This window comes from Tetrao urogallus (assembly GCF_951394365.1).
Source record: "Tetrao urogallus genome assembly, chromosome: 2".
Taxonomy (NCBI): Eukaryota; Metazoa; Chordata; class Aves; order Galliformes; family Phasianidae; genus Tetrao; species Tetrao urogallus.
Genome location: NC_136814.1, coordinates 56700776 through 56715672, shown reverse-complemented (window position 1 = coordinate 56715672; position 14897 = coordinate 56700776). Strand labels below are relative to the sequence as shown.

Sequence of the window (14897 nt, the reverse complement as noted above, 5' to 3'; positions counted from 1 at the left end):
ACTGTTCTTTCAGAGTGTATGATATTCTTCTAATACTTTTTTTTTTAATTCACTGTTTCAACATTTTTAGGTCAACATTTCCTAACAAACTAATTCATAGGCTTTGACAAAAGTGTTTTTCCAAACTATTCTTTTCTGATATCTTAGTGAAGTTAAGATTTTCAAATGCTTGGAATTAAGAGACTCCAGTTATATTGCAAAAGACTTCCAGAGCAACAATAAACTTCAGTTTAATTGTTTTACATAAACTCTTAAGAGAAATGACACAAGCACAACAAAGCATTTGTCCCACTATATCTGATAGACCTGTGTGTTTTGTGTAGCTCAGCTACTTTCTCCTCCATTTCTTGGGTTTGATTGGGTGCAAATTGAAATTCGCTAATGTAGTCACTACGATGCTCCTCTGGGTCATGATCACCCATTTCAGCCTGCAGGGTATATGAACCCAGGAGGGCGTGAGTCACAAAAGAACATGGCAGTCGACCAGAGGCAATATCTTGGCGAAGCTGTAGGCACAAGAAATATCTGCAAGACAGAGGAAAGGAGGAAAAAAAAAAAAAAATAAAACAACAGACAAAGTTACCAATTTACCCACTCAAGTTCATATTGCAGAATTTCTCCAGATACATGTCATCATAGAAGTACTTTAAAGCAAGTGAGTACATTAGTAATTTGTTACACCTTGTTTTATTTGAGAGTCTGTTTACTATGAGGTAATGTCTTCAATTTTCAAGAGTCAGTATCACTTACACAAATAATCTGAAAAGCAGGAAAAATTCTGATTTCCAATGTGTAAATGAATGAAAAAATATCTCTAGTAACAAAAGTAGACTTAGGAATGACTTCATTTCACATTCTTGACTTACAACTGTCTACGGTTTACAAATATGGATTTCCTGTTCATTTCCTACTGAATCTCCCTTTGGCTTAAAAATTGTGACTTTTATATACCCATAGTTCACACTAGCTAATTGAACCATGTAATGTACAGTACAAATCTGTTTTTAATACTGAACTCATAACTGTCTCCCTTAAACCACATATAGACTAGAATTTAACTTCAAGGACTGCAGATGATCTTTTTTTTAGATATAGCAACTTAACAATCAGCAGACATTGTGCCCTAGCACAGATATTTAATTAAAAAAATTTTTACAAGTGAATCCCAAATTTTAAGGAATTTAGCTTTAAGCTATCATTAAAATTCTTTTCTCAGTTGACTGTGCAATTCAAAGGCCAACTGACTTACTGAAAAGTTTCAAAGTAAACACAAGACAGTTAAGATATACTGCATACTGAAGGTCTTAAGTTACTTGTAGTAATGTATCAACTACAGATTTGTAAAGCTATCTTATTTTGTGCAGAAGACTGATCAGATGCAAGATATGTAATAACATATCTCAGCAGAATTAACCAATTCCAAACTAAAAGCAAGTGCTTATGTTTTCCCTAACTACTGAAAAAAATGAGTAAATAGAACAAACTATCCACTGGTTGTTTGTCTTAAAATTCTGTAAAATTTAGGTGCCTAGAAAGCACTGAGAAGGCAGTGGATACAACGTAAGATCTAAGAAGATAATTATTTCCGTGTCTTAAGGCTATATTCTTGAAAGTGCAAGGTACAATACAATCATACTCTCACTTATTCTATAATAAAGCAGTAGCCCAAAAATAAGCCACAGATTTCCTTCAGACATGATCATTTTCATTTACCTCGCCCTTCTGTTTTCCTCCCAAATTATATTCCTGCTTATCATTATATTCTTTTCTTCCTGAATAAACACTGGCCTCTCATTCGTATTAAAAAATACCTCTTTAGAAATTTATGTTATCTCACAATTCTCCCATGCCAAAGAACTCTTTTGTATCAACATTCCTAAGAGTAGTTGACATAAGAACAACTTTAGCATTGTATAGTAAAAGTCAAACCTGCTATGGCATCCAGAAACCAAAGAAGTCTAATTTGATTATATAACATTATTTTTTTTAATTTAAAATTATGAACTATGCATACCTAGTGATGTCTTCAGTCAATTGAGAAGGGTCAGGAGGATAAAATTTCACATTAAAAGTAAACAGCCAAGGTAAACCTAGACACAGGAAACAGCTGTTAAGCTCAAATACAGATGAAGCAAGCAAAGAAGGAGCCTTCCTGAAAAAAATTTTAGGCAGTCATGTAAATCTTAGATTAATGAAAGCTTGAAGAAAATACTTGAATGTACTTTCTCCCTTTTTTATATTATGAAGAACCACAGATTATTTTCATTATCAGTTAACTCATACAGTGAAATATTAATATGTTGAAACTTATTTTTTATAATGTTTTACAACAAGTTACGTAAACAGCACAAATGTTTCATTTGAAAACAACCATACCATCTTACCACTTTTGAGGTATTCTGTCCAAATACATACAGCTGTTTGCATTAAGTCTGCACTTATTACCAACACTTCCAGGGCTAACAATCTCCCTGTTTAAATTGATTGTACTTTGATGGACTATACAATTGTTATGAATATGAGATGTCAAAATAAGGTCTGTGTTGCATACAACAGAAAGAAAACTAAACTGTTATTGAATGCATGGAAGACAAAACATTAGCCATTTTAACATCATTAAAGTTTTCTCAAACAAGAATACCTTTAGTAACTTATTTAATTGTAATTTAATTGTGCTTAAATTTTTAATTAACATGTGTCAAACTGTTAACACCATGTTCACCTTACATGCCAAAGCACTCTTAAAACTAGGCTAATATTCTGACAAAGCATAAAATGCTGCCTTTAATCATAATTCTAGTTTCAAAACAGCTTTCAAACCTTAAAAGTGTGAGGCACTCAAATAATGAAAATCCATTATCAGAATGTCACACTTCAGTAAATCCATGTTCAAGAAGAACATGCTCATTGAAATATACTAATGACTTGATAAAATATAGAACTTTACAAATTCAAACAAATTTTATTGGCACAGCAGTCATGTATATATAAAAGAAAGTACTAAAATAAAACACCAGACAAAGAATTTAATAGCTTATTTTTGCATGCTGTTTCAAAGCAGCTAAGCTTTATCATATCTTGCCAGACATAGAGTAAAACTACAGTGTAATTTGCCAAAAACAATGATGAAAGATAAAAAGAAGTATAATATAAATAAAATTAACTAGAGTATTTGTCTCTCATTCCTTTTCTCCTAATACAAAAAATATTTTTGGTGAAAGATATAAAAATAACTTTAAAAGCAAAAATGCAAGGATTTTATAAAGCTGGTTAACCATGAATTTTGAACCTCCAGTAAAATTTTTTAAAAGCTGCAATATAAACATAAATCACATTAAAAGATGTCTATTATGGCAAAAGAAATTACCAAAATGCCATTTCCAACATAACACTATGAATGCTGGCATTTTTTAAGGTTGTCTTCCTAGATATCAAAAACCCACTGCTTTAAAATTTCAAAGCTATTAAAGTGAAAAGGTATTTGCGTCAGAATTCCAGCATTTCAAAAATTACTTCAGATTTTCTGACATGAGAACTCACCAGAGCGCTTTAATTTCTGCATAATTCTCTTTAGGTAGAACTTTGAATTTCAGCTGGCTGCTAACTCACTATTTCCTTTAGAGAGGTTAGCAATGAAATGCATCTTAATGTAATTATTTGTTAGGATAGTGATAGCTTTGCTTACAAACTGAGGGACATCTCCTTAAATAAGAAAGCCTAATTTGTGTGATGGACACATAATACTGAATTGGGTAAAATATCAATTATTGAAATCTAGCACAAGACAGAATTGAGACAAAAATACTGTAAGAAATTTTCTAACAATAACTTGTAAGATGAACAAATAGAACGAAACCTCAAATAAATGATACGATGGAAGTGGACTAATCTCTCAGGAATTTAGACATCATTTAATGCTAATATTAAGTAAATCCAATTGATAATAAGAAACAGTTGGGCCAAAAATACCTATGCTACCCTTCCTAACAGTAGTTAGGAATTGGAATGATAATGGAGGCTATGGGGAAAAAGTTGCACTTCCACACAGGTGCTAACCAGACAACGCTTTCCTGGAATGAAGCAACGTTTCTTGGCATGAAGAAATTTCTTGGTCTAAGATTACAGTCAAACCAGTCACAGGTTAATTCCTGCTTAACTTCTACCTCTTTGTTGTCAGTGCGTTTACCTTTCTCTTTCAGAAAGCTCTTTAACTAGGAACCCAGACATTGCTGATGGGGAGGGGAAGAGAAACGGGGAAAAAATGCTTCTAAAAGCTAAATAGAGCACAAATCCTCTCAATCTACAGACTACGTGAAAAATTCCACGTTTGCTCATGCTAATTCCCATAACTAGTTCATAGGAAAAAAATGTAGTTGACTTTCTACGAAAAAATTTCTGGACAGTTGATAACCTTATACTTTGAATACTGAAAACACATTTATCCTCAAAATATAGACCAGCAAGTATACTACAACACACACAACCTACATTTCTAGTTCTCAATACAGCATACGTTTATAATCAGATTACCACACCACAGAGGCACACACACATAACTGTCTTCACACAACAATGCATGCTATTACTAACACTGTGAATTGATAGCCAATATAAAAATAAAGGGTATTTAAAATGATATTAAGCAATTTGTCTCCGACAAAACTTTGTCTTAACAATATAGACTATAAAAACGTCAAAAAAATTTCTAGACTGCTTGATACCTCAAAAATGCTTCTGTGGAAACTTTAGGCACATTCTTAGAGAAAAAGAGTGCAATATAACTAAGCAGCTAGCAACATACAATTAACATGATTCATCTCATTCAAACTTCTAAATCAGTGAGTTTTTACTCCAGTAAAACACATTTTATAGCATTTACTCATAGAACCATAAAGGTCAGAAAAGATCTCTAAGATCATCTAGTCCAACCACCAACTCATCACCATGTCCACTAACCCATGTCCCTCAGTACCACATGTACAGAATCACAGAATCACCCGGGTTGGAAGGGACCTCAAGGATCATGTAGTTCCAACCCCCCTGCCTAGTAGGGCTACCAAACATACACATTTAGATCAGGTTGCCCAGGACCCCGTCCAACCTGGCCTTGAACACGTCCAAGGACGGGGCATCCACAACCTCCCTGGGCAGCCCGTTCCAGGGCCTAACCACTCTCCTTGTAAAGAATTTCCCCCTAATGTACATGGCTCTTGAACACCTCCAGGGATCGTGGCTCCACCACCTCCCATGGCAGAGTCTGTTCCAACACTTACCAGCATTTCTGATAAGATTTTCCTAACATTTATCCCGAACCACCCCTGGCACAGCTGGTCCTATTGCTAGTTAGGTGGGAGAAGAGGCTGACGCCCACCATGCCACAGTCTCCTTTCAGGTCATTGTAGAGAGCAATAAGGTCTCCCCTGACACTCCTCTCCAGACTAAACAATCCCAGTTCCCTCAAGCAGCTCCCCATATGACATCTGCTTCAGACCCCTCACCAGCTTTGTTAACCCTCCCTGCACATGCTCCAGGGTCTCAACGTCTTTTTTGTTGTGAGGAGTCCAAAACCGAATACAGCACTCAAGACGCAGCCTCACCAGAGCTGAGAATACAGGGGAACCCTCCCTGCTCCTACTGGCAACACTATTTCTGATACAAGCCAGGATGCCATTGGCCTTCTTGGCCACCTGGTCACACTGCTGGCTCATGTTCAATCAAGCACCAACGAACACCCCCCAGATCCATTTCTTCCACGCAGTCTTCCATCTAACTCTGCCCCAAGACTGCAGTGGTGCTTGGAGTTGTAGCCAAAGTGCAGGACAGATTGGTTGTCTTGAACTTCATCCCACTGTACACAGCCCAGTGATCCAGTCTGTCCAGATGCCTCTGAAGAGCCTTCCCGCTCCTCTCTGTGCCTCAGATAACAATTTTTAGTATACTGTGCAATTAGGACTGGTGCAGTGTTCAAAGAGAGATAAAAAATGCTCCATGAAGTTAAGAAAAGCAATAGGGAAGATCTGTAACCAGTCCCCATTTTCAAAGCTGCACAAACAAAAACAGAGTGCAGCCAGTCCTTTTTGGACCAAGATCCAGCTCACAAACTCAACTGTAAACTGCAAAATCATTTTTATAACTAAGAGGAGTAAAGGAACACTTCCACAGGACAACTCTTCCTTTAGCAGAAGTGTTTCTTTCTCTTCATTGCTAAATTCTGGTAGATCTGTATTAACTATGAATTTCACATGTATATACTTATTTACATAAAAGAGTTGGATATAAAATAAAGTGACCTTACACATACAACTGACCATGTTTTTATATATATACATATACAGAGTCATTTTAGGCATGTATATTTTACCTGAGCTTGCTATATGTTTTGCTAGCAATAAAATCCAACAGCTAGAGCTGTATATTTAAATCCTAGTCTTTTCCTTAATAAATTATAGTTTCCTGTAGCACTTAATGTACAAACTGGAAAATCCTTAAATACTGTAATACACAGCGTTGCAAAATTCTAACTTTGCACTACACAATTCTGTCAGAATTCTATTTATTAATTTATCACTATTTGGTCTACTGTGCAATTTGAAAGTACACATATTTAATCATATCATTATTCCTTCTTATCTTTGATCCTGAGAAGTTGAGATGTTTAGTCTTATCTGCAGAATATACCATAGAACCAAGAATGCCCAAAGTCCACTACTCCATGGTATACCTTAATTACTGGTTATACATGTCTCAAGGTCAGTATTATGTCTGGCCATTTTTAAGTTCCCCAGTCTGAATGAGTGGATGCCCATTAACAATAAAGATGCTGTAAACAGACTTTAGCATGAATAAAAAGAAAGATTTAAATGTATAGCCCATGATTTGCCACCAGCTGCCTTAACAGGTGTATTACTGTATTTGCTCTAATCCACTTCCAGAGAATTAGTTTTCCTCACTCCCCTCAATAATTAAATTGAAACAGTGAACAAGTAAATTAAGTCTACTGCCTCCCTCCATCAGCCAATCATTCCTTTTTAGAAAAAGGAAGCATCTTTTCTGTCACAGTAACTGTTATCTCTTTTGATGTTAGTGGACACGATTCCATTCAATCTTGAAATTTAATCATCTATGTAAGACACTACTGTCTCCCTTTATAGCCAAGAGGTTTACCTCTCAGGTACCTACTTCAGAATGCAATTGCTCACCTCCTTCTGAAGAGGCATCCACTTCTTCAGAAAACAATTGCTGTTAACTTAGGTGGACACGTTTAAGCAAAATTAGAACAGATTAATTACACAACGGGTACTGCCATGAGTTTCTAGAATCTTTACTGTTAAAAAAGTATCCTCATGACAAAAATAGTAATGCTTAATTTCAATAGTTAAAACATATGGTATACAAGGTGAGATTGCACAAAAAACCCACACCAGTCTCCTCTGCCCTCAGCATTTCCAAATGCTCTTGATGCCTTATCAGATGTACACCACATGATATGCAATATGATTTTTTTATATTTCATTGTAGAACTTAAAATTTTCCCAGTAAAAAATACTAATAGTGCAGCAAGTTTAAAAGAATTAATTGATATAACAGTGCCTTGGACTTAAACAACTATTCAACACTACCTACAATTTTAACTTTCATTTCAAAAATCGTGAATTATAGCTGCAGCAAAAGCAGGACACACACCAGTGACATTTTCAAAATTTGTATGGAGGGAGAGATAAGCGGGTCTATAACTCACTTTCACATACTTCAACCACACAAATGAGCAAATAAGTTTCCTAGAACATACAATTTATACATTCACATCTAAACTCTACTGCTGACAAACAATTGATCTTCAGTCACAATACCATGATGAAAACAGTTTTATGTAGCTTACTCATTCAATTGTGAGACTGAGTCAAGAAAAACTCAAAACTGAATTTAATGTTATTTACACACTGCACGTACAATGTCTTGCGCAGAAATTCTCACATTAAGTTCTATGTAACTGTAAACATCATACCCTCTGTAAAATTGTCCCTTTACTATACCCAAGAGCCGAAGTCTGAATTTTGCAAAAGCCTGAATCCACTTTGGATGTACCACTTTTCAAAACAGTGACAGAAATGTAATTATCCCACCTGAACTAACTGGATTAATTTGAGTTTTTTCACAATTATAGGAGTTTTTAAAAAAATTCCTGAAGAGCTCAGGTTGATTGAAGCCAGTTTTTCTGTCACCTTCACAACTGTAAGAAGACAGGTAGCAATTTGTGTATTTTAAATATATTATAATTGAATATTTTTAATATGTAAGATACCTATTCTTAATTATAACTAAATCTGAGAAGAAAAAAAAAAAACACAAAAAGCCTTCCTTTCTTTATACCCACCTAGCTGGGAAGAAAAAATTGCTTTTGCAGGACATTCAGATATCTGGAAATTTTAATACCTTGATTATAAAGAATAAACCAGTATGTTAATTACTTGCAAATCAGCATAAGCAACTTTGGTTGTTTACCTTATACACCATGCCTCTCAACTCTGAAGTACTACAGACCAGAGAAAAAAAAATCCAATTGAGATGCCTAATTTGAGACTGGACTTGATCTCCTACATAACAGCATATCTCTTCATGCTGTATGAAAAATCGTATTCCCTTAAAGTAGTTTTGGAGTACATATGAGATAGCATTAAAAAATGTTATGTAGTGCATCCAAAACAATTGCAGGCCATTTCTTACATTTCTGAATTTGACATTAGCAGGGTCTATAGAAAGCAGATCACTACTGAAGACAAGAACACAAAGCATCAATGTATTCATTCTTTTCTGAAATATTAAAATCTAACAAAACATTCTTCAGCACACAAATAATAGGTTTTTACTGAAGACCTGACATTTCTTCAGAATAAGAAGTTACTATACATAATTTTTTTTTTCCTTTAAAAAATAATTGTAGATGGCTTCTACTTATATAACCATATTAGTAGATTTAAACAGAATATTAAATTAAAATAGTTCTCACTGAAACTTCTGCAACTTTCATTTCTTCACTGAAAATAAAAACACATGCCTTCCTTAACATAAGGGATTTCATCCATTTGTAATGATTATCAAAAGGTTTAATTAACATACTGCTTTTCTTAATAATAAGTGTTCCAACTGGGTCAAACACCTCAAAATAGATCAAAGTCAGTTTCTTAAGTAACTTATATTCTTGTTGAGTTGGAAGAGTAGGCACATTTTATTATCATTACTCCCTCATAAAATTAGCATTATCTCCCCACCTTCAGCCTCTAACAAAAGAACGTTTCTACTGAATAATAATAAAAAATAAAAGGAAATCATGTTGGTCATAAATATGTAATGCAACAAGAAGAAATTCATTAAGAGCTGTTCTAACCCTTTTTAGTAGTTATTTTGAGACATTTAAAGTCAGGAAGAGTATTTCCTGAATTTATTGTCTACTGTAAAAGTTACAGGGCTATTGAAATACTTGACTGAACTTTATGGCAAATAGGAAAATGAGAAAATAGAAAAAAGAGGAAAATACATCACCCATTGTATAGGGGTTAGAACTAGATGATTGTTAAGGTCCCTTTCAACCTAAGACATTCCATGATTCTCTGATTCTATCTTGAGTATGGGAAATAGACTTCTCACTGGCATTCAATCTGAAACATGTTGTAAAGAGTACTCAGAAGTTCCAAAATTGTCAACAAAAAAAAAAGCCAACGTTGGACTGGTCAGGTTTGAAAACAAATACATGCTTTCTGTAAGATATATTCTCTTGTAGTTTCATATTCTTCTGTTGGGTCTTTGAAGTTAAAGAGCCCTACGGCAACAAATATGACTATTTTGGAAGATAACATTCTCCACCTCATAGCTCAAATAGCAGCAACCTTTGAATAACGTTCACTGTTTTGAGATGCAAAAATATCAACTGATTAGTCAAATATAAAACAGAAGAGTTTGGGTCAGCAGCCAGTATAATGATTAACTTCTACAGCACAAGTCTGTTTCACTCCTTGGATAGCAGACAGACGCAGAAGCCTTGGTTTCTGTTCTAAGGCTGAATCCATCATTATCAGACAAATTCTTACAGCACTCTAAGCAACATCCATGCTACTGAGTTCAGAAAGTGTTTTCTGTGAGCAAAAAAATGGGAGCATAACATCCAAATACAGAAGTACTTACTTCGAATTTGTCTCTTAATTTCCTTTGAAGAATCTAGCCAGTTCTGGAAAAATAATAACATAATAAACAGCATTTAAAATCATCTATCAGCAAGAGGAAGTAGTAATTCCATACAATTTCATACAATGCAATTAAGTTTTGTATTGTTCCAACATCTGTTCTCTTTAAAATTTCCCAGACAATCCTAAAACTGAAGTTGTAATTTGGTAGCAAGCCTTCCCACCCTTGTACATAAATGAAACTGTGCAATGCCATTCCCTTCATGGTTGTCTAATTGCTTTAGACTATTTATGCTAAGTGGATATTCTTAAGGTAGAGGTTGTCTAGCAAATTACATTTGACAAATGCCGTTTTCTCTCATTTTATTGATATAAGTAGACTTCTCAGGAAAAGTTATGTAATCCCTACATGCCTGTCCCTACACACCTGTATAGAGCTATTTAAGACAAGATTTTTCTCTTGATATCTGAAGATTTATTATTCCCATCATTTTTCTTAAAGAGCATACATTCTAGCTCTGATAATATTCAAAGGTGCTTTGAAAAATGACTCAAGTTCCTGAGTTTCCCCAAAGCAAAGTTCTCTATGAACATGCACGATTTTAACACTGACACAGTGGCAACGTTCAAAACTAGATGCCTGGCTCTATTTTAGACAATGCACATCAAGTCAGTTGTTCATATCAACAACAAGCTGCCTAGAGACATTATGGAGCCTGCTTCTCTGGAGAGCATTTACACTTCAGTAGCCCACTGCAGACAGTAGCAGCCTCAAGATCAGATGGGACCTAAGCACCAGCACTAACATTTCTAAAGATGCGACTCTATCAATACTGCTTGCCTAACCTACCTAAGTACTGAGTCTTGGGTACAATACGAGTCAACTTTCAGTCTTTGATGCCACACTGTAGACCCCAACAAGTAGGGTCCTTTTAAACAGACTTTACCACTAAAAAAATAAGTCTATTTCAAACAAACAAAGCATGCTATATCATCCTTTTATGGTTCTCTATGAAGAACGTAAACTACACTACACTTTTACTCTACTGCAAATCCTTATTGTAGATCTCTGCTGCTACAGGATGTGGCTTCTGTGTATACAACCCAAAATACTAATAATCTTGTTGCAAATGACCTTGATCCAAGCTAGTTCTGTCATTGATGCTGAGCATCTACATTACACAAATACTATTTACAAATAAATGCAAGAAAAACCTTTTTAATCAATTCTTAAGCTGCAATTAAAATACAAAGATAATTCCATATTCATTCAGTTTTAGGAAGTGCACAACATCTGCATTTTGTAACAATTACAATTCTTTCAGAGATGCACAGTCCACAACACTGTTGTGAAGACAAGCATATAAAATGCTCCTAAAAAAAAAATCTGCATAACACTTATTCTGCTTAAATCACAAAAAAATACTACCTGTTGGAAGAATCTTGACAAAGAAAAGCCTCGAAATACATTAGAAGTCTTAGAATAATTTTAGCTGAAATTAATTTCAGCTACAATTATCATGCTAAATTTTCAATTTTTCTGTTAATTCCATTCCCAATTTTTCATCAAATTATAAATGAAATTAAAAAGTACCATGAACTCTTAACACAAAGTATACTATAAATTAAGCAATATAAATATAAATTATATAGTGTGGCATAATTACAGCAGAAAACTAGGATACATGCGTATATGTTTGTGTCAACATTTCACCTTTCATTATGGCTGAGAGGAAGAAAAAAACACAAAACAGAATGTGCTGAAAAATCAGAAGAATAATTAATTATATTTATTATTATAATTAATTTCTTTAAATAAATTATTTAGTTCATTTTCTGATTTTTGAAGTCTCAGGTTTATTGGAAGCAAACTTTGTCAACTTTCCTTTGTTCCATCAGATAAAAATCAATGTTTGTTTTCCATTTACAAGCATAATTACAGGGATTTTGTTTTTGTTTGTTTTTGGTTTGCATCTGTGCCTTTTGTTACGGATAAAACAAACACCATGGAAAAAATCTCCCCTGAAATACACCCCTTAACACAGAATAGGCAGGTCTGTCTTTCAATACAAAAGACAAAGCGTATGTATACTACATTGCTCCAGTAGGCAAAAAACTATTTGTTTGTGAATGGTAAGGTTACAGATAAGACAAAATAATGAATTGTCAAAGAACAACAAAACATTCTCTAACAGTACAAAAGTATTTTGTCCAAATTCAGAAAAGCAGCATTTCCAGCTGGTGCCCACAACATAAGAGCACAAGCTTTCTAACGCTTCTGCAGCCTGCTTACAGTGTGAATGGAGCATTCATGAAATTTTGGGGGGCGTAATGCAATGAAATACACATTAGACCAATAAATTTAATGTTTATAAAGTCATGAAAAAAAATCGTTAATGAGTAACTTTATCTAAATAGCTTTAACATGTCTAAGGCTAACAAAATCAGTATGATTTGAAAACATAACATCTCCGCCAGCTGCACAGAACACCCATAGAGGAAAGTTAATGGAACTCCTCCTCCAATGGTACCCTGATGTTGCATTAGGGAGCAGCTCTAATTCAAAAGAGTGTCTGGCATTGAGTTTCCACACCCCACAGCTGCTGTCTAGTTCAACAGCTGGCTCCTAAATGGGTGGCTGTAATGACTACACAAGAATGAGAAAAAAAAACACATCATTCAGTATTTAGTACTGACAGGGATGGAGATCTGTGGCATTTTAATCTCAAGAGGAAATATTCATAACAGGAAAATGCATCAGAAAGATCGAGTATTGAAATGAAAAAAAAAAGACTTCAAACTTGATTTTAATACAGAGAGGTGAAAAAGAGAAGGCTAACACCAGTGAAAATTCCAAGTCTCCAAGCTTCCCGTGGCAGATATTGGTGAACAGAACTCATCAGCATCACCACCCCCTCCTATTAAATAAATCGATACATGCTAATTTTTTTTTCTTTGGGAAGAATGAAAGGATGATGAGATGTGTGAAAATCTTAAGATCCTTTAAAAACAAAAGTGCACCTATCTTACTGATTTCATTCTGTAAGGCTGTACTATTTCAAATCTACAGACATGAAAGAAACATCAATTGGTTTGGGGGTGGGGGGGGAGAATGACAAATCTCTCAGCACACAACTAGGAATTCTGACTTAAGACACTGCAGTAACTGCATTTCATATTGTCAGGATGTATTTATACCATAAGTAGGACTAGAACATGCAATAATTTGTGTTGTACAAATGTGACAGCTTTAAGTTTGGTAACTTGAGTGACAATAGCAGTGAAAATAAAAAACCTATATGACTGAGGCACATGATGCAGTACAGACTGTGCAACCTACAAGAGACTGTAAGCACTTAAGTAAGTGCCGATTCATACTGAAGCTAGGGGTTAAAATTCTTTTTTTGAAATACATTTCATATATTCATATATTTCCAAGAATACTGAGTAACACAAAGGGACTGTAAGTGATTACAACAAAAAATAAATGATGCTATGGTATTGCTCAGAGGATCGAGTGGGGTACTATTTGTTGTTACACTGAAAAAACTCAGTTCTATAAAGGGCTTAAAAATCAGTAACAAAAAAATACAATATCCAAGTACAAATAGCTTATACACAGAAATCATTAACACAGAGGACCCGAGTGTTTTGTTCAATGCTTTACAGAAAACCTCCAAAGCAAGCAAGTCCAGAAAACAACTATGTTTTTGAAGTTCTCAGATTTATTCAGATCACTAAATTAGATTTCATTTCAAACACAAAAATTAAATGAGAATTAATGAAAAGTAATAAAAATAAAAAAGCAAACAACAGCTTCACTTGAACTAATTAATACTCATGTAATGATACTTCCTGCCACGAAAACAGAGATTAAGATTAAAAGAATTACATTTTTCCCATTTCAATTTCCAATTATTAGTCTGTTCTTTATGATGGAAAAGATGACTGCAGGTATATTTTAGTTTGTGGACAGAGTAACAGCTGGTGCATTACTAACCACAAATATTCAGATGCAGGGAAAAGCTAAATTGGCTCTTAGTAATTAGTGGAATGAATGCCAACAGCTGATCTAAGATGTTCCTCAACTCATCAATCTAAATGTGCTCACCAAAAACAAGCATAAAAAGATGAAAGAAAACATGTTACCAAAAGGAACTTAAGATAACCTATTTAAACATACTGATGTCAAAACACCTCTTCATTACTGAAACTAGCACACAGTATTGGAGACAGACTAGCTCCAGTCTCATCTTTTCAAGTGAAATTTTTTTTGATGTTTTGACTGGGCCCTCCTGAGGTCCTATTTGGAGTATCTGCATCCAGGCCTGAGGCCTTCACAAGAAAGATGTGGAACTGTTGGAGTGGCTCCAGAGGTTGGCCACAGAGATGCTCAGAGGGTTGGAGCATCTCTCCAATGAAGAAAGACTGAGAGAGCTAGGCTTGTTCAGCCTGGAGAGAAAGCTCCAGAGAGACATCATCAGGGCCTTCCAGTACTTAAAAGGACTTTATAAACAGGAGAGAGACTGACTTTTTACTTGGGCAGATAGTGACAGGACAAGGGAGAATGGTTTTAAACTAATAGAGGGGAGATATAGATAAGATACTATGAGAAATTTTTACTCATAGTATCAGTTCACCCAGAGAAGCTGTGGATGCCCCATCCTTGGAGGCATTCAAAGGCCAGGTTGGATTGGGCCTTGGGCAGCCTGGTCCAGT

At 34.8% G+C, this 14897-nt stretch overlaps 1 protein-coding gene across 4 annotated transcripts in view; it reads right to left on the bottom strand.

The window, feature by feature from the left end:
• The window catches only part of EPB41L2 (erythrocyte membrane protein band 4.1 like 2), a gene marked incomplete at both ends in the record, with an annotated part of 56009 nt that overhangs the window by 26877 nt on the left and 14235 nt on the right, over window positions 1-14897 (bottom strand). For all 4 annotated transcript variants that reach the window (XM_079550283.1, XM_079550284.1, XM_079550285.1 and 1 more), the window contains 3 exons: window positions 307-525; window positions 2015-2090; window positions 10180-10222. In XM_079550283.1, coding sequence (XP_079406409.1) covers window positions 307-525; window positions 2015-2090; window positions 10180-10222 — 338 coding nt within the window. The remainder of the gene's footprint in view (window positions 1-306; window positions 526-2014; window positions 2091-10179; window positions 10223-14897) is intronic.